This window comes from Alligator sinensis, unplaced genomic scaffold, assembly GCF_000455745.1.
Source record: "Alligator sinensis unplaced genomic scaffold, ASM45574v1 scaffold1241_1, whole genome shotgun sequence".
In the NCBI taxonomy this organism is placed as follows: domain Eukaryota; kingdom Metazoa; phylum Chordata; order Crocodylia; family Alligatoridae; genus Alligator; species Alligator sinensis.
The window spans coordinates 1448370-1473931 of NW_005842202.1; the positions used below are offsets into that span (position 1 = coordinate 1448370).

General features: G+C 45.1%; 1 protein-coding gene across 3 annotated transcripts in view; it reads left to right on the forward strand.

Moving 5' to 3' along the window:
* The window catches only part of TTC12 (tetratricopeptide repeat domain 12), a 34477-nt gene that overhangs the window by 6278 nt on the left and 2637 nt on the right, over positions 1 to 25562 (forward strand). The window contains exons 2-19 of one of the 3 annotated variants that reach the window (XM_025207675.1): positions 1082 to 1112; positions 2216 to 2293; positions 2724 to 2845; positions 3493 to 3552; positions 6106 to 6177; positions 7984 to 8044; positions 8448 to 8636; positions 10142 to 10211; positions 11227 to 11315; positions 12193 to 12361; positions 15706 to 15798; positions 16282 to 16345; positions 17350 to 17484; positions 18596 to 18700; positions 19522 to 19590; positions 20386 to 20487; positions 22060 to 22159; positions 24802 to 25027. In XM_025207675.1, the coding sequence (XP_025063460.1) occupies positions 1082 to 1112; positions 2216 to 2293; positions 2724 to 2845; positions 3493 to 3552; positions 6106 to 6177; positions 7984 to 8044; positions 8448 to 8636; positions 10142 to 10211; positions 11227 to 11315; positions 12193 to 12361; positions 15706 to 15798; positions 16282 to 16345; positions 17350 to 17484; positions 18596 to 18700; positions 19522 to 19590; positions 20386 to 20487; positions 22060 to 22159; positions 24802 to 25027 (1835 nt within the window). The remainder of the gene's footprint in view (positions 1 to 1081; positions 1113 to 2215; positions 2294 to 2723; positions 2846 to 3492; positions 3553 to 6105; positions 6178 to 7983; positions 8045 to 8447; positions 8637 to 10141; positions 10212 to 11226; positions 11316 to 12192; positions 12362 to 15705; positions 15799 to 16281; positions 16346 to 17349; positions 17485 to 18595; positions 18701 to 19521; positions 19591 to 20385; positions 20488 to 22059; positions 22160 to 24801; positions 25028 to 25562) is intronic. The other 2 variants (XM_025207676.1, XM_025207677.1) reach the window with 2 other exon arrangements.

The window sequence follows — 25562 nt, forward strand, 5'->3', positions numbered from 1 at the left end:
GGCGGGGAAGGGGGGAGGGGGGGTTGCCTGTCTTGTCCTGGCACGGCCTGCGTCCTGTCCGTTGGGTGCGCTCTGGGCCTGGGGAAGTTTGCTTCTGGCGATGAGGTCGGCGAGGTGGCGATCCCGGGTGTGCTCCTCAGTGCAAACGCGGTGGTATCTGAGGGCTTGGCCGCACAGCGCAGCTTTGTCGGCGTGTTTCGGGGGATTGCTGGTTCTGTGCGGATCTGTATGGTGGTCCGTGGGTTTCTTGTACACTGCGGTCTGCATTTTACCCTTCTGGATACTGATCACCGTGTCTAACAAGGAGATGGTGGTGTATTCTAGACACAGTCGGATGGAGGGATGGCGACTGTTGAATTTCTGATGGACCTCGATCAGAGATTGCAAGCTTTCAGTCCAAACGATGAAGATGTCATCCGTGTATCTTCAGTGTAGCAAGGGGTTGATGGGGCCCTTCTGGAGGAAGTCGTCTTCCAGGTGGCTCATAAACCGGTTGGCGTACTGCGGGGCCGTTTTAGTGCCCATAGCTGTTCCCGTCGTTATAACACATTCGTTATAACCAATAACCATCCATATTTCGTGCCAATTCAGCAGTTAAAAGGCGTGTTTGGATTATCGTAAGCGATTATAAGACAAATGTTATAATTAATAGCCATCGATATTTCGTGGCACTTCAACAGTTAAAAGGCGTGTTTGATTGTGCCGCCTGCCCGAGTTCTTCGTGGCCGCCGTGGAAAGCGCCAGGCTGCAGCCGTGACGTGGGGCATGCGACGAGTCTGGCAGAAACTCGTAGCCACATTGATTTTTTGAAAGAGGCAGCCTGAGCACTGACTTGTTTGTTTTCTCTGTTTCTGTGGTTTTAAATGTTCCTGATGGGATTAGTTCTGACAGGTTTAAAAACGCTGCTCGTGCTTTGAGAGACACGTTGTCACAGAACTGCGTTTTGAGTTACTTTCAGAAATACGCGTGATGCACACACCTGTACTTCAGAGAAACGTGGTTTCTTTCCAGTTCAAAACTTCCTTTGTTTTGTGCGTGTGTTTGGGTGCGATTGTCACGCGTTCCTTTTTTTTTTCTTCAGGACACCCACAATGTGAAGACAGAAAACCCAGGTAGGATGGCATTCTCCTCTTCAGTCATTAACCCGCTATGAGTTTTTTGTATAGAGAAAACTAATTGCTGCTATTTCATGCCAGGCCCGGTCCTACTCCCACAAAAGTCAGTAGGAATGTTTTTACTTAATGGGGCTGGATCAAACCTGCAATTGCTTATATTAAAGAGTCCTATACGCTTGGCTGCATTATGCATAGCAAGGAAGTTTTTCTAGGTGTTCCCCAGCTCTCACCAAAGAGCTTCATTATTCTGAATTAAAAAACAGGCCCATCTCCTAGAGATGAGCTACTTAAAAAGCCAGGTATGCAAATCCTGAGCAGTATTACAGCCTTTATGTGTAATAGCCACCCACATGGTGGAGCTTCATTATTCTGAATTAAAAAACAGGCCCATCTCCTAGAGATGAGCTACTTAAAAAGCCAGGTATGCAAATCCTGAGCAGTATTACAGCCTTTATGTGTAATAGCCACCCACATGGTGAGGGGCAGCCGGGCAGGCCCTAGGAGGAGAGGCTATGGGACCTGAACCTGTTCAGCCTTCACAAGTGAAGGCTGAGGGGGGATCTGGTGGCCGTCTACAGACTAGTCAAGGGGGGACCAGCAGGCATTGGGGGAGTCCCTGTTCCCCCGAGCACTCCCAGGAGTGACTAGTAACAACGGACACAAGCTGGCAGAGGGTAGATTCAGACTAGACATCAGGAGGCGCTACTTCACAGTCAGGGCAGCTAGGATCTGGAACCAACTTCCAAGAGAAGTGGTGCTGGCTCCTACCCTGGGGGTCTTTAAAAGGAGGCTGGATGAACATCTGGCCGGGGTCGTTTGACCCCAGTACTCTTTCCTGCCCATGGCAGGGGGTCGGACTAGATGATCTCCTCAGGTCCCTTCTGACCCTACCAACTATGAACTATGAAACCTATGTTCCATTTAATATCAGAGTAATGAAATGTCCCCTTAAGATTTTCTTCATGGAGAAATTGTAGCTTAGAAGTGACTAAGTGACTTTTATCTCATCATTGGTTTGCATTTTTTATGAGGAAATCTCTCTCTCTTTTTTTATTTTTTATTTTTTAACTGAAATACCATCCTAACTTCCCTGCTCAAAGGTGATTTTTTGGCAGCCCTGGAGGAGGATGCACAAGAGCGAGCCAGAAGAAGGAAGAAAAACGAAGGCTTAGCGAACGGTAATTGCTGTAGTTTTTAGATGTCTGATGTTGACTAAGAACTGCTTAGAGGGAGCAGAGCTGGATTAAGAGGTAGTTGAGCTAGGCTGTTAACCACGCTGCCGTGCACGTTGATTTTGTTCACAGCACTGAGTGGAAGGGAACCCTGGGTGTTCACATGAGTTGGTGCGGTCACTGGCTGTCCCCCGTCTGATAAGGATGCCCACAGCTGGGGGAGCAAGAGAAATTCACCCTGAAGTGTAAATATAGAGAGCTATATTAATGGAAACACAGAGAGAGAAGCCTGTTACATGCCAGTGAAGACTGCTCCAAGAGAGGAGAGGGAATGGGAGTTCTTAGCATAGGGGGCAGCAGAAGAACATGGCCTTTGTTTCCTGTGTTTACAGTTGGAAGAAATGACATTTAAAACCTGTGTCTCTTGTTGCTGCAGCGCTGAAAGAGAAGGGAAACCATGCGTTCAGTAAAGGAGACTATGGCACAGCTGTCCAGAGATACACGGAAGGGCTGGAGAAGCGGAAGGACATGCCGGAGCTGTACACAAACAGAGCGCAGGTCAGCTGCAGAGTGTTTGCTGCCATGTATTGCTTCAGGTGCAAAATAGCCTGCACTAACATGCTGATGGAACAAGGGATCATCGAGCTTGTGAACCCAAACCAGCTTCCAGGGGCTGAATGTGTGGTAGATGTGCTGAAACAGGGCCGAGGCACAGCAAATATGGTAGTTTGCCCTGGGCCTTCCTCTGTGTGTTGCCTTAGGTCTCCATATCACTCGCAGGTGATGATCGGCTCCATCTTTCCGCTGTATTAGCTGGTGATGGGAATTTCAGCCAGGTGCTTATTCTTTCAGGCTACATTTTTATTATGAAAGATGAGTAATGGTTTTCCTCATTGACTAAGGACCTGTCTCCTGTCTCCCATCAGTTTGGCTCAGACCTGTGTGAATGTTGAGCTTGACTTGTTTTTAATTAATTTTGAAAAATGACGAACAGTTGCAGGGTGCCATCAGGAAGGTGAAGGAGTAGCGGTTAATTGCTTGCAAAAATCAATATATCGGCACTCCCATGGGTTAAAACCTACTGCCTTAATTAATTAGTTCATGTTTATACGCTGCTTTGAACACAGAAAATGCTGTAGACATGCTAAGTATGTGACTTGTTGCTGATATGCTGCTGTTTGTATCCTGTCCTGGTTTGGTTTCAGGCTTACCTGAAGTTGCAGGAGTATGAGGAGGCCATTAATGACTGTGAATGGGCTTTAAAGGTAACTCTTTTGCGAGTTCATCAGTCAGTTCCTAGGACGGAGACTTTTCATTCCATCCAGGAAGAGCACACACCAACTGCTGAAGCTTCCTTAGCCTGACGAAGGGTTTTTGAACCCGAAAGCTTGCTTAATAACCATTCTCCAACCATTTGGGTTGGTCTAATAAAAGATATCAAATTCACCCAAGGAACCCTGTCTGCCTCCGTCCTAGGAGACATTTCATATGAAGTGTGTGTGTGTGTGTGTGTGTGTGTGTGTATACTATGAAATGTATGCAAGGTGAGCTGCATGTCACTGGCAGCCAAAACCTGTTTACTGGCGGCATGTCAACACAGTGCAATAAGCGCATTTACAGCAGAATTTGATTAGAAGATTTTCTCATGGATTGTGTGATCCTGCCATCAGCATCACTTCCATGGTGACAAGCTGTGATGTTGTGGAGTGCTGTATCACTGCTGCAGATAGGAGCTTCACTCTTTTAAGTTGTCCAGTCAGTTGTGAAGCTAGAGGTCCCCCTTGGCTTAAATGTCCCAGTGGATGCTTCCCCTGTAATGGCAGAGGCCTGTGTGCAAGAATTCAGCACTCTGTGACATGGCAGCTAGTTACCCCAGAGGTGATTCTGATGGCACCAGCAGACAGTCCTCAGGAACGGCATTATAATCCAACTTTACCTGCAGCAAATGCACTTCTTTTACAAAGGTGAAATTTATCACAGGTTAACAGGCTACAAAGGGCCATGAGCAATGCTCAAACCTTGCCAAGGTCTTGCCAACTCTGCCCAAATCCGTGGAGGGGGGAGGAGGATGGTGCTTGTATGCAGTGGTAGCTTCTTTGGAGATAAAATGATCCATCATCTCTCAGATTCCAGCAGACCTTTAAGGGTTGAAATGAGCCACCAGTACTGAACTAACTTCTCGGCCATAGGGTAATTTAACATGTTAAATGCTGTCTTGATGCAGCAGATTTTTCAGGTTTAACGCATTTAATTAAAAGTTTAAAAGAACTAATGATAAAGTACCTCCTAAGTGTTGCCTTGCAGCCTCTTACTGATCAGTTTAAAAAATGAAAGGCGGTCTCATTGAATTTGCAGTGGATTCTCTTGGTACTCAGTAGAAAATATTCATGCGTTGTTGGGAAAGAGGAGAAATATAACATAAGCCAAAAGGCTGAATTCAAAGGTAGTGGTTTTAACACATTGATCCCTATAAAATTCCAGATGACTCTGTCATATCATTAATACTATCAGCACTGTCTTATGAGGACATTTAATATTCTTCTGCTAGACAGTTGATCTGGAAAAGGCCAGCCAGTCTGTTAGCATTTGGAGTTGGCGGTTTCTTATCTGCGTAAGAAAATCATCAAAGCTAGAAACAATTAGAACTCATTTCATTTTTGGCAGGGCTACTCCAGAGAGATGTGAAACTTTAAATTGCGAGTAACGCTAGTCATATGTAATGCAGTGTGCGGTTGGTGCTTCTTAGAGCAAATTCAGTCAAGGGTGCTACAGAAATAGAGGATCATACAAGTAATTCAGTAAGAGGAATTAGCCTTAGCTTACACGAAAAAGGCTGTCAGAAATGAATACCTGTACTAAATGCCCATGTAAATGGCTCTAGGAGCAGCAGCGTTAAGTTCGTATTGAATTGGACCCTTCTTTGTGCTTTTCAATGATTTGTTTTCCCTGTTGGCAAACAGGTAGTGAATGGTTTTGGTTCAGGTTATTCTCTAACCAGCAGTTCTCGGGCTTCCAGTCTGAGCATTTGAACAGAAAGGCTAGTACCGCAAAGGTAGTGAAGTCTTAAAAGTTTTTTTCATCATGTGTTCTCTAGCCAGCAGTTCTCGGGCTTCCAGTCTGAGCGTTTGAACAGAAAGGCTAGTACCGCAAAGATAGTGAAGTCTTAAAAGTTTTTTTCATCATGTTTTTCTCCATCTCTCCTAATATTACCATGCCAGTTGAGTCTAGAGCTCTCCTAATCATAGAGCAGGTGTCACACAGAAAATTACAACCCTTGCAGGAAGGCAGACGAGATTCAGTAGACAACAAGGGAAGATCTTGTCAGCTATAATTTAGTCTGTGCAGCAGAACAGTGTTTTAGATGCATGTGCTGTGTCCTGATGTGAGGTATTTGTGAAATCTAACTTACTTACCCTGTTTATTTAACTCGCAAATGCCAGTGAATCCATGGAAGTGAGCAGGTAGCGGAAAGCCATTGCAAACACTTTGTAGACAGTCCATCTAGATACACACTATATATTCTAAAATCTGAATTCCTGGACATTCATTGTCAGAAATGGGTCAGTCTTTCAGTTCAAACCAGCTCGTGAGGCACGTACTGAGGAAGGACCGTACGCCAGAAGTTGGTTTTGTCACAGAAGGAAAGCTGAGCATTACTCAAGGAAACAAGAGTCTGCCAGCCTTATGTGAAGTGCAGTCCATTCCACCTGCAGAGTTGGCTTGGTGTAGTTGCTATAATGTTACAAACCAGAGCGTGAGAGAAGTGTTTAATGATTCAACAGTGTAAAAGTTTTAATGAATAATTATTTTTAACCCAGTGCAATGAAAAATGCATGAAAGCCTATTTCCACATGGGCAAAGCTCACCTGGCACTGAAGCACTACAGTGAGGTAAGTTGCATAGTCGTTGTAGGCACTAGGCCACAGTCAGTTCTCAGTTACTCGGGTGTAAACTTGGAGTAACCCTGTGTTTTAGGAAGTCAGTGCAGGTTTAGGCTAATATAATAGCAAAACGCATGGCTGCCAGTTGGGTCTGGCACTAGAAGGCACGTGAGACAATTTAATGGTCTTAATCTGACAAGCGATAGCCCATCATGCTCGTGCACATTGCCTTTGGCATTGGGTTAAGACATCATTGAGCTCTGCGATAAACCTTCCATCCCGTGTTAGTGTGACAGGCCATATGCATTACTTATGTCTGCACAAAAACAGAACATTTCTACTTGGCAACGACAACTTGTAATGGTTGTTTCTCTTTTAATAACTGCTCAGCTTTGCGTGGCTACAGACTGACAAAGTTCTCCGCACATTCCTAATTGCAGCGTGCGCTAAAAGCACGGATAGATTCCTGCCAAGGACACGCTGGCTGCTGATAGCAGAAGGCATAGAGTTTGCCTTGTAGTTAAAACAGCAAGTTGTACTGGGGCCCCAGTTGCTTTCTGAAGTTAAAGCAGCTCTCAGCTGCATTAGTGTTTGGGAGACCTCTACGCAGTATGTTGATGGAGATTCCAGAGGTGGCAATCTTTCCAATATGCTCCAACATTTCCAATATTTTCCAATGCTCCAATATGTGGCAAGGAAGGGACACAGTGCTGCTGAAAGGGCTATAGCTCAGCTGGGCTATAAAACGGTGGTATTTTCAATCCGCAGTAATTTTCCTAAGACAGAAGGTCCTTACGAGATTCCATCTCTAGCAGTTACATTTTGCCAACGATATCTGTTTGCCCTGACCATGCTGTTGAACAAGAAAAGCTTTGCCTCTTTTTTTCCAAATGGCTTTTTGTGGCATGAGTTCTCTATTACAAAGCTGCCCCATTTCACACGGGTGGCTGCATTTCATTTGTGGCTGAGGTGGTCCTCAACGTAGTTCAGGTTGAGAGATCTGTCAGAATGAAAAGTGCTCGTGAAGATCTAATTATTGTATTAGCATTAATCTTTCCAAGCCCCTAATGAAGTAAGTGTGGCATAAACCGTTTCATTCTGCTTTTCCTACCTATGGTGAACTTAATTGCTCATAAAATGGTGCAACTTAATTACTCGTAAAATGTAATTTATTTAATTTTTCCCTTACCAGTAAAAATAAAGAGAAAGTTCTTAAATTGCTTAGAGTTTGATGCTAGAACTGGTACAAAAATAATCTATAATGTTTAGTTGTCATGGCATGTGGAGCTGCATTTTGCAGCTGTGCTTCTTTTACTATTAACTTGAGGGCAGATATTGATTCATTTCTCACTGGGGATGCTCTGCCTCTTGTCTTTTGCTTATGGGCAGAGTTTTGGATAGCTCTCTCTAATTTTGAAGTAATAGAGATTCGTGAGGGATTACATCCATCAGACATTTCGTGCTAGATCATTTCAACTGGCATTGTTGCAGATGGATGTCACTTGCATCTTTATAAAACTTAGTTCTCCAGTTGCCTACTGCCCACCTTCCTACATTGCAAGTGTCAGTAGGAAGAGTGGTCTGATATTTTTTCCCCTCCCTCTGCTCAATTTTTAATGTGGGGATAGGGAAGAATCTTTTGGGAGTAAAGATGACAGCACTGTGGTCCAAACTCAAAGGTTACTGAATTCCCCAGGACTCGTTCCATTGACTTCAGCAGGTTTTAGATCAGGTCCTCTCAGGTTAGTTGCCTTAGCTGCATGTTTCCCCTTCTTTTTTCAACTCTCTTTAATGTCTTTTTATCCCCTTGTTAAGTCCAGGCAGTGCTATCAGAAGCTCTTAGAACTTGATCCCCAGAAGGAAAGCCTGTATAAAGGTAAGAAGACAAAACCCAGGTCCTTCCAGTACCTTTGTCCTGCACTAAAACTGGAATTTAAATTCTAGCCCAGCTGCCACCTCTGCAAAGCACTCTGCAGAGGTTTTGCCCCACCCTGCTGTTAGGGTGACTCTTCTTCCTTGTAACTGGTCTCCGCTCATCTGTCCATTTGGCTCATCTCAGTCGGGGTCATTCTCCTTCAACTACTCCACATGAAACACCAGACGCTTCCCAACCTACTAGGCCACACTGACCCCCGCCTTTGGTTTTAGCATTGGGACATTTCCACCTGGCCCCCCAAGACCTTATGTGCTTTCCCCATATTTTCCTGGCCTTAGTCTGCTTCAAGAAATTGCCCTTTCACTGAATTCATTCTCAGCTTTTCTTTCTTTTGCTTCTCAAGGCTGCCTGAATGAAGTAGACTTACAGGAGAGGGCAGCAAAGGAGGAAGGGAAAGCTTTGGAGGAATTTCAGTCTGGCAAGTTAACAGCTGTGTCTGTGAAAGAGTTGCTTCAGAAGCTCGACAGAGCCAACCAGAATGCCCTCTACTATGCAGGTGGCATTAGACTTTTGACTGAAGCAATAAGAGAGCGTGAGTACTTTATGCTATACCTGCTTGCATTGTACGGAAACATGAGGTGTGATCTTAGGCAGCGGAAGTCCTGAAGGGGAGTTGGGTCTGGTCCACGGAGCTTACAAAAATTCTTCCTCTGTTAGAATAATTCACTGTTCCAAGGTTGGTGTTGTAGGCCAGTAAATGCTTGTGTGGAATATGCCAGTATTTCTTGGCACATCAGTGGTGAGCACAGATGCTTGCCAACCAGGCACACGCTGCTGAACAAAACGAAGGGCTTGCTTTGTCAACTTAACGTTGCAAGACAGCTCTCTCTTCCCCTGCAATACGTGAGCACAGGCCTCTCTTTAACGCTGGTGAGAGTTATATGCTGCTTCATAGTAGAAGAGACCTCATTGCTTGTGTAATGAGGATAAGTGTTCAGTGGCTAAAGGCAGCTGGCATTTTTTTCCCATGATTTTATGTTTCCATGTAAATCCATTTGGCACCCTCCAATCCTCCTTTCTTCTTAAACTAAGCACTGTAGTTCAGTCCTTGTCGCAGTGCAGTAATCCTTGGTAGTTTTATGCAAATGATGAGAGAAGACACCAGCATTTTGGATTTTGTAGCTAATACTGGGTTTGAAAAGTATTAGACAGACTCTGGCTGGAATGCTAAAGGAAAAGACACTCAGAATTTGGGGGATGTTCATCTCAGAGGTGAACATCACAACTTGAGCCCATTGCTGCTGAAATTTCAGAAAGTCCTGACTTCAACTGTTTTCCACTGCATTTGTTGGTAACATTGCTGAAATCTGCAGCCAAGAGGTTACTTGGCTAAAGTTGGTGGAGAATTGCTGGCCGTTGCGTCTGAAACTGAGCCCAGAGCTCAGACTTTAACAGATAAGTAAAGGAACAACCAGCTCTTGCTGTTTAATTTGAGATGTAGTGCCAGTTTTAGGTGACTTAAGCACAGCTGATGGCATGTGAGGATCTGTTCTTACATGTACATTATTTTCTTTAAGAGTTTTTGGTTAAGACTGTTCCAATATATGTTCAATATGAGAGATCCTGTCTGAAGGCTGTTTTCTCCTGGGACAGGGGCCTGGACTCACTGAGCTAACTAGCCTTCTACTTCTTTATCATCCTTCATCTCCTCTGGACTCAAGTATTGCTTTGATTCTTAAACAGTTGTTTAATTGATTTTAAAACACAGTTCACTATTAAAATCTGCTGGTTTGCAAGTCCTGGTTTGGCGCTTCCATTTTGCTGCAAAACTCCTTTAAATTAAAATCACAGTGTGCAGTTACAGATCCAAACAGAGTGCAGGCCCCTTAGCTTCAGTGCTGTTTCTGCTCCAGATATTGTTTTGAGGATTGTTTTCATGTGGCGCAAACACTTTTTTTTCCCTTTTTGCCAAAGCTATTGATTCTGTGACCTTGTCACTTAACGCTCCATTCCAGGAGAGCAAGAGTCTGCCTTCACGATGATACGTCAGCCAGATGGATGGTGGGGCTGACTTGGTTATCTCTGAATTCATTCCAGGCACTGAACAAACTTTATTTAGAACAAACAATGGATTCAGTATCATCAATGACAACAAGGTCATAAGACGGTAAGGCCTCTCCGAAGGAGAACAGTGGGGCGTTACAGCATGAGGAAGTGAAAAGACATTTTGAAGAAACACAATCGCCTCTCATGAAATTCAGATGAAATGATCAAGAGATAATGTGACAGCAAAGCTTAAGTATCCAAATGTGCTGACTTTGGTGCGACCTTTCGACAAACCACGCTTTTGGATGCGGGGGGGAAAACCACTACAGTACATCAGGCCTGGTTTTTACTCCCCTTGGCACCCCTGTTGTGTGTGGGGGGAGAGGGGCTTTGTATTTTGTCAGCGAAGAAGGTGAGAGGGTTTGTAAAACTTGACATAAACGAAACACAAATGCATGAAGCCATGTCTTTTGTATTCTCCTGGTGTGAATTGGTGCAGGTCTGTTGCAATCAGAGGTACACCTTTTAGCTTTTGCCCTGTTGCTCTCTAACATGGCCTGTAAAAACCGCTTTCAGGTATTACTTTCAGCCCTGTAATCAAAGGAAAGAATCATCCTGGAGGATTTGTACCTTCTGCTTCCTATAATTCATTCTTCATAGCTGCCTATTACATTGTATGTTACTAATCGATCAGTGAATCTGGCAAACTTATTTGGCTTTACGATCCCTCTGCTATCTGATCTTCCTCCTGGCTGGGAGGAGATATTTTCTGGAGGAGATCAAAAGACATTTTTTGAGTGTTGAGACCTGCTTTTTCCAAGTTGTTTTGGACAGAGACTTGCTCGAGGCATATTTAAGCAGGGCTGTGATTGGTATTGACAGTAAGAACAGAATGCTAGGCAGAAGGCATGGGGACCAGACATTTCTGCCAATTTGAGATGCTCCAGCATGGAAACAGTTGGTGTCCATAAGCTGAAGGGATGGGAGTAGTTCATTGAATTTCTCCACAAGGCTGCCTTATGGCGACTCCCTTAGCATCCATCACTGTTACTTTCTGTGTTACCCAGACCCACCCCCAAAGAGCCCTGCATTTTCATCGTTTCTTTGCTGTTTTATAATTAATATTTCCATTTTAGGGGTTTCTGTGCAGAGAGGAAAAACACTGCTGAAGTGGATCTGTCTATTTCTCTACTCGTCCTCTGGCAAGCAGTCTGCACTGGGAATGGTAAAGCTGTGTAATCAACATTAATCATTGTTAATGTACTGCTAATATGGCACTTACTGTGTTTGAAATTATTGTTTTCAATGAACATCACTCCCCAGAGCACTTGGATGTAGACCTCACTGCACAGCAAAGATTTATAGGTCAAATGCAACTGCTTGAGGTATAGTTCTACCAGCAACCACAATTTTGGTTGTGTCCCCCAGGTAATGAAGTACCAATCTATTTTAGTGGAGAGCTTAAAGAGATTGAGAGTAAACTCCTGCCCATCCTGGGATCATCGCTAGCTCCTGAGTTAATATTTTTAGCTTATGCTCTGCTGGGAACTGTATTGTCCTTTTTTTTCCTTAACCAGGTAATATCGATGCAAGGCAGAGCTCCCTATAAAGGCTGTTGGAGGATGACAGGGTGCATATCCTTTAACTGAGGAATCAGTATCCAGTGGGTTTTCAAGCAAGACCCCTCAGCTCTTTGTTTTTAGTGGAGTTGTAGCTGTGGACTAATTGAATAGCGCGATTAAAAATGTTGAGAGGAAAACCCAGAGTATTTTAAAGGCCAGGGACCAAAATCTACCTTGACTTGGATCTTATATGACCTAGCCAATGTCCAAAGGAATGGGCTGTTGCTAATGCAGACTTTGGAGCATCACATGTATATGTTAAAGGCAACTGCCCTGTTCATTTTGGAATGTCTGAGTAGTTGCCTTGTGCTGCAGTAGTATCACATGGAAGAACCGATCGGTCATGTAGCGAAAGAGCCTGTAAGTGGGTGGAATGAAGGTGTTAAAAACTGTGGAGTGGTTTTCCTGCAGGTGCTGACTTTGTCAGTACGGAAGGGTTTGGATGACATGGTGTACCTCAACAAAACTTTTCTTTTTCAGAGGAGAATCAGCGAATGCTGTTAACCCACCCTGATGTGAATGTGCAGCTTCCCAAACTTCTGTCCTCTGAAGTGCCTGAGATCCAGAAGGAGACACTGGCATTGCTATTTCTCTACTCTCAGACTGAAAACGGGAGGTGTCTGCTGCTCAGGCACCAGGACCTAACCAGGTAATGCATGCCTTTCCCATCCAGAAAAAAGCAATGCCCTTATAGTCTTACCACCGAATGAAAGATTGACAAGGAGCTTGCACTTAACTTGCCATGAGGAAGCGGAGACTTACAACTAAAGCCGTGCTCAAATTGAATGAATTTCAGTCCTGGTTAGAATTTCTAACACCGTTCTCTATGGGCTACCCTGGTTCATATGGGTCCTCTTGAGTACCTGCTTCTAAGTTAGGAGAGAATAAACTCCAGCCAAAAGAGAAATACCAGAAGCTAAATTCTCCTCCTTGCTCTTCTGTGGCTCCCTCTGCCATGTGATACTCGTGCCCTTAATGGAAGAAATGCTAAATATGCAGTAGATCTCTGCACAGAGGGTTGGTGAGAATTTTATCCTGTAAATGGGGGGAGAGCCTTTGGTTTGGCTGGCTGAGAGGTAAGAACTTCTCTGGAATTGGAATCCAGCCCTGGCTGACAGTAGCTGAATGTCAGTGGCTGTTGGGTAGCTTATGTGAGATGACTGTGGCAGTCTTATTCCCTTGCCTGGTTTTTTGTTCCCAAGACAGAAAAGAGCATCACAGAGGGCACAATTAGAGTCCAAGGACCAAATGAGTTATTTAGACTCTTAACACCATTCTTCTCTAAAGCTTGCTAGCAGTCAGGAGAGAAACACGGTATGGAAGTTCATGCTTCAGCTGTCATGGGTACCTGTATGATCCCCATCAGCACAGTGTCCGAGTGCCTTGAAATCTTTTAATCTACCCATCCCCACAACATCCTTGGGCAGTAAGGGCAGGGCAAATGTTCCATTTTATAGATGGCAGACAAGATTTCTTGGGTGAATCTCCTATCTTTTATTAGATCAACCCAAATAGTTGGAAAATAATTATTAAGCAAGCTTTCGAGTTCAAAAACCCTTTGTTGGGCTAAGGAAGTTTCAGCAGTTGGTGTGTGCTCTTCCTGGATGGAGAACAGGCACAGAGAGACTGTCACCTGCCTGAAGTCACACAGGACACTTGTTGTTGAGCAAGCTGCTAAACCCAGGCCTCTGCAGTCCCTGTGCCTGGTAGCTAATGCCCTAATCCAAGGGTTGTGGAGACCTTGGGCTCCTTTCACCAGCACTAAATATTGATCATTGAGCGCCAAATAACTTCAGTGACCCCGGAAGCCATGTCTGAGCCCTTCGCCTTGTTCCCAGAATTCCCTTTCACCGGACATTTTGTAACTCAGTGGAAGCCCTTAAACCACTGGTAGTGTTGGAGAGAAGAGCAGCACTGTGATGTGCTTGATTTCAGGGAACACAGGTGTGTAGGGGAAGATGTTCCTGTGTGCTCTGTATGGCGACCTTCAGACACAAACACATTATGGCAACTGAATGCAAAGGGTTTCTGAGAAATGTTTTATAACCTTTGGACATTTCTTACGTAAGTTACTCTCTTTTGTCTAAGATAATGGAAGTACATACATTTATATGGCTCTTCACCTAGTGCTCATGTTGCTGTCTTTGAGGGGCTTGAGCTTCAAGCCGAATCTCTCTCGTAATTTAATAATTGGAATGTATGATTACTGCAGCATTTCTGTGACTCACAAAAGGGAGAAAGAAACCACAGTCTATTAACTCTCTCCTACTGTACCGTCATCTCCTTGTACAATTACACAGGAAACAAATTTTAATGAGCTAGCTTAAATGATTCAAAGTAATTGATGAATAGAAAAAAAGGTTCTTGAACAGATGTACAAACTTAGTAATGTGTGTAAGGCATTAATCCTGAGACCTTTTCCATCAAAAGGAAGGTTAAAGAAATGAGCCTTGTCTCGGGGGAAGTTTGGATGCTTTGTTATTTAGCACAGTTGATTAATACTGCTCTGGTCTAGAATATCATGGGTCTGGAAAACATTTCCATCACCCTTTGAGGAAAGATTGTGGGCCTGATTGTTAAAAAAGAGTTAGGATGGACAGAAGAAACGGGGGACTGATTCACAGAGATATGTGAATGCCTAAAAGTGCAGCTGTGGCCATTGGAAATATTGCAGCAGATTGTATTTGAGCCTGAAGACTAGATATTTGCCTGCATGAGTGAGAAGTTATACATTTAATTGCTCACGTGTGTGCAGGATTTGCTGGCAGTCTTTGGAATGATGTGCTCAAATTGCCCCTTCTGTGTTTTGAATGTGGAGAAGGAAGAAAAATGGAGATGCGATTCCTTGTACTTTGGAATGAGCATTATGCTGAGATCTAACATCTTTATAGTGCCAGGTCATATTGGAAGCCTTTGGCATTTCTGCAGAAACACCACTCATTTTGCTGAGGTCGCAGCTGAAACTCCTGGAGACTGTGCTATTTTTGCAAGTGTATAGCACATAGCAGCACACACACTTTTTGGAGAGTAGAAATGGTGACTGATGTACGAGGCTCTCGCTGCTGCCAGGTGGTGGATCAAGAGCCTTACCACTGCTTTGCAGTTCACTGGGAAGACTCAAAGGGACTGTTAGGTTTGTTCAGCGTACCATGTCAAACTTTTGCTCTTGGCCTCCACTGCATTTATATATACACACATTCCATATGAAATCATATGCACATTAATATAAACCTGGGTTATATTCTTCAGCATGGCAGGCTCACTCTACCTTGATGTGCCACGACCAGTAGATACCTAGAAGGTGGTCAGTAGCCAGGCAGTTGAGCGACAGTGTATCATATACCATGGAGCTTTTGGAAATGATGAGTGGTTGAGGATTTGCCCCCACAACTGGTGTAAATTAACCTAGCTTTATTGAAGTCAGTCCAGCTACATTGTTGTACAGAGCTAGGGACCTGACATAAGGCTCAGATTCCCAAAGGTATTTAGGCATTTTGTTATTTCATAGATTTCATAGACATTAGGGCTGGAAGGGGCCTTGGAAGATCATCGAGTCTGGCCCCCTGCCCCAGGGACAGGAAGTCAGCTGGGGTCATAGGATCCCAGCAAGAAAAACATCCAGGTTTCTCTTGAAGGCGTTCAGAGTAGGTGCTTGAACCACCTCTGACGGCAGGCTATTTCAGACCTTGGGGGCTCAGGCAGTAAAGAAGTTCTTCCTGATGTCCAGCCTGAAACGATCTTTCAGGAGTTTATAACCATTCGACCTTGTCATCGCTTGGGGCGCTCTGGTGAACAAACGTTCCCCCAGATCCTGGTTGCCAAAGGAGTTAAGGTCATAAAAATTTTAGGGAAACGTAGGTTTAAGTCAGCATGCCAAAATCCCACTGGAAGTGAAAGGGGTTTTGGCACCTAAAACATTTAGGTGCTCCTGAAAATACAACCATCACCAGTGTTTTTTTTCTGATGTGGTACAAAATTTTTGCCTTTGAACAGGTGGCTGCAGGTGCTTATGGCATTTATCAAGGTTCCCGACACCAGGGCTATCTGTGCCATGAACTTGCTAGCTGACCTAATGAAGGAGGAAAAGTAAGTAGCACTTTTTAAACTGTTCGCTTCTTCCATGCTACGTTTTGGGACTTATCACAGGTTCTCATAGCACTAGGTTAGAAAACATCAGCTTGCTGAGCTTTATGATGAACACACTTGCCATGGGCTGAATAGACAAAGAGCCATTTCGTATGTTAACATAATAAATAAGATGAGAGGCTTTGGCAGAAATGGAAATAGTTTTATACCAAAGAGAATCATTTAATTATTAATTTATACTGCTCAGACCAAGGTCAGACTCTCATATTTGCATAGGAGTCATAGAGGACAGAATTTGATTTGATTGCTGTTTTACATCATGACAACATCTTTAAGCAAAATAGTAAGAAACAGGATGTTGGCGGAAAAATCCGGGGAATTTGCTCTCTTCCAGGGAATAAAATTTGCCCAGCTCTTTCTGCATTTGTCTGCATATGAATTTTGCCTTGATCCACAAGAATCTGAATATTGTTTTGCCAACAGATTCAGAATCCAGTGTCGTATCAAACTTTCCACTGGGACTTTGCCATTATTCGTCCAGTTACTGGTAAGAAAGGGGCCAAGGGCTTTCCACCTCTTCTTTTCCTTGAAAATTTTGCATGATCACTCTAGCAATGATCCCTTTTAGCTTGAGGCTAGATTTCTCGGGGGTGGGCTCAGGAGGCCTCTCCACTCCTCTGTGTTCATGTGAGGAATTAAATGACTTCTGTATTACAGAACAGTAGGAATTGCCAAGTGGAGTCACAGAAGGGCCTGTCTAGGCCAGTCAGTACACAAACCCCGGCTAGATTCCTCGGGGGTGGGCTCAGTGGCTCAGGAGGCCTCTCCACTCCTCTGTGTTCATGTGAGGAATTAAATGACTTCTGTATTACAGAACAGTAGGAATTGCCAAGTGGAGTCACAGAAGGGCCTGTCTAGGCCAGTCAGTACACAAACCCCAGCAAATCCACTTGTTTCTAATGACTGTGATCTGGGTTTAAAGGCAACTTTAGATCACAGATTAAATGAACTTGGTGGGTTTGGTCCTTTCTCCAGCTGCCACTCATTCACATCACAAACCCTGACCCTTTAAAGAGCTGTTTGCAAAGAGGCCTGCCACTGGGATAGCGGGAGTGCAGATCAGCAGTACATTGCATTAGGCAAGAACTGGAAAGAAAAAAATTCTCCTCTCTCAACTGTCCAAAATAAGCAAGAGAAGACTGCAGCAGTAATAGTATGGATTCACCTCTGCCCTTCCCTCTGGAGCTGTCAGACTGTTTGTGCCCAGTGGGTAGTGAGAGGATGTCAAGGTGCAGAGAGATAATTGCTAACACCACTGGAGTAAATGTCCAGGGCAACACACCGAGCTTTAGCTGTGTAGCTCTGATTGAGGTAACCTTCAGTGTGCAGTGTGCCTCTGATTGAAACTGGTGAGGAGCAACTGGTTTTCCTGTTGCCACTGCCACCGCAGTAGGGCTAGGAGTAAGAAAAGAACATCCTGGGCTTGTTATGAATCCTTCTCACTGTCTCTGACTAATTCTCCTCAATCATGCTTGCTCTTTTTTTTTTGAGAAAACGGTCCGGCTGGTGAACCGAGCAGCCCTAGCTCACGGCATTGCTGTCATGGGGGACCTGTGCAGTGATGGAGTCCTCCGGGTTCAGATGGCAGAAAGTCAGGAATGCTGGCAGGCCTGCTTGCAGCTGATGGTAAGTCTAGCCAGGTTTGCACCCACAGCTGGAGTGGTGCTGAAACCACCCTCAAACCCCACAGGTCCTGCGAATCCACCCTTTCCTGTCTGCATTGCATTCTTACGCCAGCCTCTCAGCTACTGCCCTTTGCTTCTTAATTCCTGAGCCCACTGCAGGATGTGTGTCCCATGCTCCTTTGCTCCACATGAAGCAAAGCCCATCTAGGAGTGGATGCATCAGCTGCATGTCTCTCCTCAGCAACCTGCACACATCCTGTTATGGTGTGAGCCCTGGTGTACTGGAAATCACCCTGCCCCACTGCCTTCTATGGTTTATGGGGCTATTCCAGACAGCATAGGGAGTTCTGCTCTCAGCCACAGCAAAACGACGGGCACGTGCTTTCAGGAGAAGAGAAGATATATAGTTTGGATGTCAGTACTGGAAAGCTCATACATAGAACTGTGGCCTGTTGCACAATGTCTGAGGTGAGGGTGAGCGTGGTTGGAGGATAATGCTGGAGTTGGAAGCTGATACCTGCCACCTGGAAGTTTCTGCATAAGCAGTACAGGTCCCCCCTGTCAGGTGGACTAGAGAAATTAGGGACATCATTTGTAGTGGGATGGCTGGGACACATGATGACTAATTGCCTGTCAGTCTGTGGATGCAGGTTTGGGATTTGCATTAGGTGCCTCTTTGTCATTGCAATTTGGGCATCTTGCTCTCCCCTGGGGTGGCTGTGATGCCTCTGCTCCTGGCCAAGATCTTCACTAAATAAATTCCTTTCTTCCCCATTGATTTCTTTGAGGTTGGGGAGAAGCATCAGGGTTCTTGCCATGTACCTTTCTGTGTTGGGTTCAGGGAGCCATTAGATCTCACAATGGACCTTAGGGATCAGGCTCAATTGTGAGCTGCTGAATACCAGTGAAGGTGGTTCCACTTTGACCTGGCAGGTCTGTTCCAGATGGGCGAGTCTTCTTGCTGTGGACTTTTCTGTGGCAGGTTCATAGGTCTTTGGGAGTTTGAGGCATGATGAGAAGGGGGATGCTGAGTGGCTGAATGAGGAAATGCATATTTTGAACCTTCCCATGATGAATTGGATACTGAATATTCTGTTCTCCCCTGTGTGTAGGATGTGTGCTGCTGTGATGGCAGTGCTGCAGAGTACCAAGAATGTCTGTTTGCAGTGCTAGGCCTGATGATGAACTTATCCCTGGAATCGAATATGGTCATTCAGGTACGGGATGTGAGGTCCGTGGGTGTCCCCCTGCAACCTCCTGTTTCCTTTCACTGTTTATCCAGAGCCTCAGAGTTCACAAACAGGTCCAGCCCCCTCCCCTTTTTTTTACTGCTTTGCATGTGATCTAGTGTCCAGTGCAGGAATTGAGGAGTCTTTGCAGCTGCAGAGCATTTAACTAGGGAAGGAGGCTGGTGGGGGCTGAGGGAAATTGCTACATTCATACTCTCATGGGATATTGAGAGTTTTGTGGTCTGCACTGGAGAGAGAGCTTACTCACACCTGGGGTCAGAAATCCATCTTGGATGGCTCTTGCAGTGCAGGCAGGGAGGTTTCTGAGCTTGGAGGCGTGCTGGTACTTGGTCAATCAACACCCTCATCTCTTCAGGCTCTTACAAGCAACCCCTCACTAATGTATGTGATAGCTTTACAGAGCCAAGAGGGACAAAGGGAAGGGAACTCGAGAATCCTTTCTCCTTGTTTTCTTTTTTTTAAGCATTTATGTGTAATGTGCCTTTTACCTGACTAAAGGAAATCCAAGTGGTGCATGTTAACCCCATTCCATGAATGAAACAGTCTACTTCCTGATCTCAAATGTATTCATGATGGCAAGGGGAAAGCCTGATCTCAAACTCTCTGAAGCTAAACAAGCCCTACAGATGAAAGAGAACAATTTTTTTGGCTACCTTCCTGCCATTTGTGCCTTTGAAAGTCTCCCTCAGAAGCTTCCCTGAAGTGTAGCTGTCTCTTTAACACCATTTTTAATGCAAGTTTAATTGTGTTGTTTGGACCTGAATGTCTACTGCTGCTTTTCATTTCAGGGGTCTGCTGTGGATGTAGGCAGGAAATGCTTGTCTCTGCTCAGCAGCAAAGATGGAAAGATTGTGACAGTAAGTGGGTCCCTCTAAACATTCAGATGCTTTATGAATGGGACAGTGACCTAGATGAGGATGAAAGCATTCTGTTTGCAGAGCTCTGTTCCTGATTGCATGTTCACTTGCAAGGGGCGCTTAGTGTTCATGAAGTTTTATCGCCAGGATGGTCTGTTAAAACTCTTCTGAAGACAGGGAACTGAATTCAGAAGCAAAGGAGAAGCAACAGCTGGAGAATTTCAGAGCTGGGGCCTTTTTCGACTCTTCTCTGTAAATGATTCTGAAGGGGTTGTGTCATCATCTAGATGTGTGTCTAAATCCCATAGGCATCAGCCCTTCCAAGACACGCTGGTCGGAGCAGATGTGGTCCCAGCTGGGAGTCATCTCTGCTCTGGCCGAGCCCTATTCAGTGATTTCATTCACTGCTTCTCTGAATCAGTGGTAGCTGTGCTCGCCTAGTTTTTACTGGAAGTTTCTTCCCATAAGCTAAGTTGCAAGGAACTGTGCTGAGTAGCTGTCATCTTTGACTCTCTGCTCCCTAGGCTGAGACAATAAGGTCATGTTGAGCTGGGTCTCTATTACATATGAAACAGAGTGCCATTCTAAAGCTATTATGCTATAACTACACGTGTGTAAGGATATACATATATTTTCCTGCCACTTTAATGACTACTTTCACCATATCTAGCCTCCTACTACAACAAAAGAATTAAATTACACTTAAAATAAAGGAACAGAGGGCAAGCAATGCAATCACTTCTCTCCAGGAGAAGAGCCATTACCTTGTTTTTTTTTCTTTCTCTCTTCGTTAAGAGAGCCACTGGGGTCCTAAGTCGTGTCCTGTCCACCTGTCCATCAGCAGTTGATGAGGCAGTGAAAGGAGGCGTGGTGAAGAAAATGCTGAAATTCCTGAAGGTAATTGACTTGCCTTATTCCCTGGTTTCAGGCTTTTCCCCAGGACTGTAATAGTCACACTCAGTTTTTCACTACCTATTCCATCCTTTCTCTGCAAATTGAACAATGTGGGGGTTCCCAATAAGCGAGCTTAACCAGGACATTGCTTTTTTATAATGTTATGTCTCCTGTTCAGCAGATGAGTTTAGATCATTAATTGAATTTCTGCAAAGAAGCATCTGAAATAACAGACTGTGCTTTTGCTAAAGCTATAGGTTTTTTGAAAAAAAAATCTGAGAGGCTGTCAATCTCTTTCCTTTCAAGTCCTTTCCTTTAGATTCACTTTTATGGTGATACTGATGAATTGTGGCCAGCTGAGAAGGTTTAACAAGGGGCCACCTGGAGTTGCTGCTGGTCTGTTTAGTGCATGCAGTTAGTTCCTGCAAAAACATTTGTATTCTTTACATTCATGTTCCTTCTTTTTTTTTCCCCAGCGTTTGACTTCCTCATCTGTTGTTTCATGTCTTTAGCTAAGGCTTCCTTGTATGTCAGATGCCTGTGTCCCCACACAGCTCCTCTGCTTGCAATGAGGCCGTCTGCTACCACAGGAGTCCACCGTGACAGATCAAGTTGCAGAACAGGCCCACAGTTAGGATCCTAATCTCAAACCCTGTGGCAGGGCAGTAAGAACCTGGCCATCAACTCTTCAGTGATTGTTGGATCAAGACATGGAGCAATTGAACATATAATGTTATATATCTATATAGATATATATCCAGTTAATGTTCAGCACAGGAACACCCTGACCCAAGGGATTGTCTTAGTGGTGCAAATAATAATCATGGTCCAGTGCAGTAACACCAGGCAGAGTTTTTTGTAACTTGCCCTGCAATGCTGGAAGGAATTCCCTGGGGTTGAAATGAGTTTGATGCCAGAGCCTTGGTGGTTTGAAGCCTGTACATGTGTTCTGTCTAGGAGAGGATGATTGCTGCTAGTCTTGCAGATGTGTTCTCAGGTGCTGTTTAATGCTGTCCCTGTGTTGTACAAGCCCAAAGCCCTTCATAGCACACTTCAGTAGTGGGCTGGTGCCTCAGTCGCAGGTACATTTGTTTTTCACCTCTATAATGATTTAGTCTTGTAACATGCACAGTTGAACAAGCCAGTTTTCTGCATGGAAGTGCAAAGGAAATGGTCTATTCCATGCCTTCACTCTAGTAAATCTTGCCCTTTGATAGATTGATTCCCTCATCAGGTATTCATTTTTGATAATGTCCTTTTGATATAAACTTGCTTGGCAGATTTATTCCTGTGGCTGTCCTATTAAAGGTCAGAAGATTATAGCAGGAGGGTGTGAGTCACTGAAAGTCTGTGTCTGAGCACGGTTATGAGCTAATATGTTTAAAGAGAGCAGAGATTATATATTTCAGCACCCGTTAGAAGAGTCTCAATTTAATATTCATGCCCAGACATAAAACATCTATAAACACCCCCTGGCACCTGAGAGATTCTCTCTGTTCTGCTGAGAGTTGAGATATGTGAACTGTAAATTATGTGCGTGCTTGTTTATTTGTTTTAATCTTAACTAAAATCCAGGCCTGCGGACAGATCACATGCAGCTACGCTATAAAGACGCTTGCAGTCTGCACCAAAAGCAGCAACCAGGCTCGGGAGGAAGTGATGAAGTCAGATAAAAGTAAGTGACAGCTTCGTTAGCCTCAGACTGAATGGGAGAGGGTTAACCTGGTACTTACCTTTCCCAAACCGTGTCAGCCTCTCTAGGATGGAGCTGAACATTAATTCTGTCCAATTCCCCTGGGGATTCAGGCATGTTTACAGAACAATGTGCCATTTCACCTCCTGGCCTCATAATTAATTAGTCTTTCAGCTGTGTGCAGGTGGAAATATATGCATTAGATAATGAGCAAGGATTATGGAAGCTACATTTAGTAGAGGGAGCACATTTGTTGTGCAGATTTCCAGCCTTGGAGAAATTTGTTTAACAATATTTCATTACAATTAGTTGAGTCAGTGGGAAATCAGGAGCAGCGAAAGAGTCTCAAATAAGGCACTTATAACCAGTATTTAGACATCTGAACAAGTGGTCTGACTTCCAGAGGAGTGAGCATCTGTAAAGCTTTGCAACTTCATGTTGAAAGTTTGGCATGAATTAGAGAGTGAGCGGTGATATCGCCAGCTGGCAGTCCCTTTGCATGTGTGTGGCATGTCTTCATCCCTCCTCCTCTTTTAGGTCATATGCACCTTGTCTAGATGTCTTTATTGTCCTTTGCTACCTGTCAAGCTGAACGTCTCCTCTTCAGATATTACTGTAATATTTCCCTGGCTTGTTGCCTCTGCGTGAGCTGAACTCCGGTTAGGTTTTTTTCCCAGAAGAATGCTGCTGGTTACATGCATATAGTAGTCATCATACTTGCATCTCCAAAGCACTGAGCAAAAGAAGGCAGGCATTAGCTCTGATATATATATATATATAGAGAGAGAGAGAGAGAGAGAAAAGTTGAAAGAGGAGAAGAGACTTGCCTGAGATCAAGTCTCTCCCAGTGAATAGCAGAGATGCAAATAGATCCTGAATCTCCCGGTGCTTTATCCACTGGACCTAACTGGAAGCACCAACTGTTCTTAGTCTTGCAACCTCTGATCCAGAACTCAGTGAAATTTTCTTTACTGAGCCCTGTGGTTTAAACAGCTTCTCCTAGACACTGTGCAGCCCTTGTCACAGGGCTGTGCTAGTCATTGCTCAGGACAGGCTGAATGCAGATCATGCTGACTGTTTCATCCCCAAGTCAGTGCTGCTCTATTCCTTCTATTCAGCTGAGTAATAGAATACAGCAACGTGCAGGGCAAGTGTGAGATGATGAGACAAGAGGAAAGCATCATAATAAAGCTGGAGTTTATTTGGCAACGAATCCTACATCCCACAGGGCACAAGGTGCTGAGCTGGGCACTAGTCTTGTCAGCCCTTTCACTCAGAAAGTCTCGCTAGCCAGGTGTGATGCAATCCAGGGGAGAATGCAGCAGTCCAAAAGAGCTTGAACCCAATGGACGGTGGCTCATTAAAAACCACTTGCAGCCTCTTCTTCCCTTTGTGCGCACCATGTGAGTGCTGCTAATTGGCATTGTGCATAGATGGAGCCTTTGCGTCTCTCTCTCGTTAACAGTGCTGTAATGTGGTTCTTTCCCACCAAGCTTTGGGTGTTCAGCTCTTGAAAAGTCGCTTTCTGATGCTGTCATCTCAGTTTGCCGGCTCAGACAGTGCTTCGCTGCTGAGAGCCCTTTTGGGTCAAGCTATGGTTCTCTGACATTCAGCTGCATTCCAACCGGGCCAACAAGTTCAGGCTTTGAAACGATCGTTGTCAGTGCTACTGCTGTGGTCTGCAGCAGCCCTGCTTCTCCTGACAGCAGGAGGAAAGAAAGAGAAAGCATGATGTGATTAGGGGGAACAGAAGGGATGATGTGCAGAAATCAGAGCAGACATGTTCAGCCCCCAGGGGAAGGTTCTGCACATGCAAACATGATTGTTTTTAAAGTGGCCGTGCCAGTTACTTCCTGGTTTCTCTGGCTTGAGAGATGCCGCCACTATTTGCGATAACCGTGCAGTCCTTTGCAGGATTGTGGGTCAGGCACTGTGCTCATGTGTATTGGTGTAGCATCATTAAAGTCAGCCCTGCTGATTTATGCCAGCTGAGGGTCTGACCCTATTTCAATAGTCCTACCACTGTGGCATTTCCATCTTTACAAGGCTACCTGCTCAATACTTTGCGATCAGCAAGTTGCAAGAACGCAGTGAAAGCAGGATGCTCAGGGCACAGGATAGGGAAGCTTCTTCCGCAGTTTTCATGCGTCTCCTGCCATCACGCTCAGTGACATTCATTCTTGGCATGGACATGGCACCTGAGCTGTAGCTGGAGGAGTAGAGACTGATGAGCGCACCTGTTCCTCTGCCTTGTGGCCTTTCTGAGCTATGATGGGAGAACACACTCCTTCTGCAGGGTCTGGTGTTAGTAACGTTCCCTGAAATGGGCCCGGGGGGGATTTGCTCAGTCTTGTCCCAGAGACCAGGTACACATGGCTAGTCGCATGCATGCAGCCTGTGACCCCTCCCCACACCACCCTGGTTATGTTTAGCTTTCCCTTTAATTTCCATTCTCTTCTCTCTCTGTTCTGAGAGCTGAATTGCTGCTGTTCCCCCATGGGATTGGGGTGTCACCATCTGTCCTGACTTGCTGACAGGAAGCACTTTCTGTCAGCTGGCTGGGACCCATCCTTTTCTGACTTTCTGTAACAGCCTCTTTTATTTGTTCTTGTCGCTTCTCCCAGACTTCAGTGTGCTGTTGCAGCTCCTGGCATCGGAGAACGAGCTGATTGTGGGCAATGCTGCCTTCTGCCTCAGCCAGTGCCTCAACGTGCCTGGAGCTGCCGCGTCCTTGCTGAACTCCAACATCGTGTTGGTGTTATTGAAGCTCGCCGGTGGGGATGCCAGGAAAACCGCGGTGCAAGAGAACGCCGCCGTGGCTCTCGGGAAGCTCTGTACTGCTGAGCCAAGGTATTTTGGGCTGCTCATTACTCCTGGGGCCCTTCCAGCCTGTGCTGCATGGTACCAAACAGAATCACTGTGGCACCAGAGTTCATGAGCCTTCTACTAGTTGCTGAGGTTTAATCCTCTTAGCAAAGGCCACTGGGAAAGATAGGGGACCTGGTAGCATAGAGCCAGAGTAGGCAAAGGTGTGCTGCCCTCTCAGGGCCGTGTAGGTGCTGTGAGGAGGGACATGGTTTGTATGAATGCCCTCAGAAATATCCATGACCTTGCTCCAGCTGGGATTCTCATCAGAGATCGTCCCTGAGCCGTAATGGAGCATTCTCTGTCTCTGCCCAGAGGGGAGGCCACATCTTTCTCCTGTCTCATTTTCCCATTTCTTAGGAGGGGAGGGGTTGTTTCCTCATTCCCCTGTTGTCTAGGTGCTAACCAACTCTCTGAAAGCTTTTCTGTTGTGGGGATTGTTCCCAGCTCTAGGATACCCTTCTTGCTAGCAGCCCATCTCGTGAATCCAGTGGGGGAGTCAGGACCACAGGTTCTGGGT